Source organism: Myotis brandtii, unplaced genomic scaffold, assembly GCF_000412655.1.
Source record: "Myotis brandtii unplaced genomic scaffold, ASM41265v1 scaffold374, whole genome shotgun sequence".
Lineage (NCBI taxonomy): Eukaryota > Metazoa > Chordata > Mammalia > Chiroptera > Vespertilionidae > Myotis > Myotis brandtii.
In genome coordinates this window covers 3,601,984-3,603,364 of record NW_005364372.1, presented here as the reverse complement: position 1 = coordinate 3,603,364, position 1,381 = coordinate 3,601,984, and the positions used below count along the sequence as shown (strand labels likewise).

Sequence of the window (1,381 nt, the reverse complement as noted above, 5' to 3'; positions counted from 1 at the left end):
CAGCACTCCCCGGCGAGCGAGGGGGCTCTGGGGAGGTCACACTCCCGAGCCGAGCTCAGAAGGTCAGACGTTGGGCCTCGAAGCGTCCCTCCAGGCCTTTCCGCTGCACCCGCCGCCACGTCCCCAAAGACCTTGCGCTCCAACACGCCCGGGCGAGGCGGGGCGGGCGAGCCCACCCCGAGCGGCTCAGCGGGTTTCCTTCTTCTTGCAGCTCTCCAGGAGCTCCGTCATGAAGGAGATGTAGACGATGGCCAGGCGGAGGGTCTCGATCCGGGACAGCCTCTTCTCGTAGGCAAAAGTGGGCACCTTCCTCCGCAGCCGGTCGAAAGCCTCGTTGAGGTTGAACATGCGCTTCCTCTCGCGGATGTTGGCGGCCTGGCGCTGGGCATAGGTGATCACCCGCTTCCTCTTCGGGCGGCCCAGCAGGGAGGCGCCCCTCCCGGGCTCCTCTTCCTCCTCCTCCCCCTCGTCTCCTTCACCTTCCTCTTCGTCTGGATCCTCCTCCTCGAACGGCGCCAGGCCCATGGGTCGTCCCTCCTGGAGCGCCAGGCCTCGGTCCCCGAAGGGGAGCCCGGGAGCCAAGTCGCAGAGGAGGGGGTGCCCCGGGGAGGCGAGGGACAGGTCTGCGACGAAGTCCAGCACCGTGGTGTCCACGCAGCTCTCCCGATACGCCGCCATGGAGTCCTCTCGGTCCTGTGTCTCATCGGTTTCTCGCAGGCGGAGGCGAGACTGCGGATCGGCTGCCTAACAGCCCTGAATCTGATGCGACGGCAACCACAAAGGGACGGGGGACCTTAATATTTAGGACCAAACTGGTAACAGGATTAGTCGCTCCGATTGGGAAGGCTGTGGCGACGTCCCTCCTCTCGAAGCTGATGGAAGGAGACAGCCTGACCAGGCCCGGAAGACGCGTAGAGACAGGCCTCCAAGTCCAAGATCCATTTCGCTGCGCCACCTGGGACAGTTCCTTCTTGGCCACGACCCCCAGCTCTTACCTGCTGTGCCTTTTGTGTCTCTCCTCGCCCTTCGGCCAACTCATATCCTTCAGGCTCCTTGTCTCACGCAGTTCTTCCATTGAGATGTGGCTTTTCAAAGCGAGGATGTTTTCCACCTCCCTGGCTTCTCCTTGGCTTCTGAGTCGGAGTCCTGAATCCTGCCACCAGTATGAAACAAGTGCTTTTAATGATGTCCTGAAGAGGGGCCCTGTCTGCCCGGGGTCGAGGGGGAGCTGTTTGTCTGGTATCCCAGTGCAGCGCTTGGTGAAAGGCAAGCTCTTCCATTAGCTTAAGTAAGCACGGCTGGGGGCCCCGGGCGCATTCCCCGGAGTCGCTCTTGGAACCGGCTTTGGCCTCCTCCGGCATCCTAACCATCTCTCCTGCCT

The 1,381-nt window shown here is 62.6% G+C and overlaps 1 protein-coding gene across 1 annotated transcript; it reads right to left on the bottom strand.

Moving 5' to 3' along the window:
- Positions 1-28: 28 nt before the first annotated feature.
- On the bottom strand, positions 29-1,155 carry FERD3L (Fer3-like bHLH transcription factor). Its single transcript, XM_005872348.2, has one exon. It carries the CDS (start codon positions 676-678, stop codon positions 187-189), a length of 492 nt encoding a protein of 163 aa, XP_005872410.1. The 5' UTR covers positions 679-1,155; the 3' UTR covers positions 29-186.
- Positions 1,156-1,381: the final 226 nt, after the last annotated feature.

What these genes read in the sequence shown, in the direction of transcription:
- FERD3L (XM_005872348.2), bottom strand. Translation starts at nt 678, where the DNA reads ATGGCGGCGTATCGGGAGAGCTGCGTGGACACCACGGTGCTGGACTTC.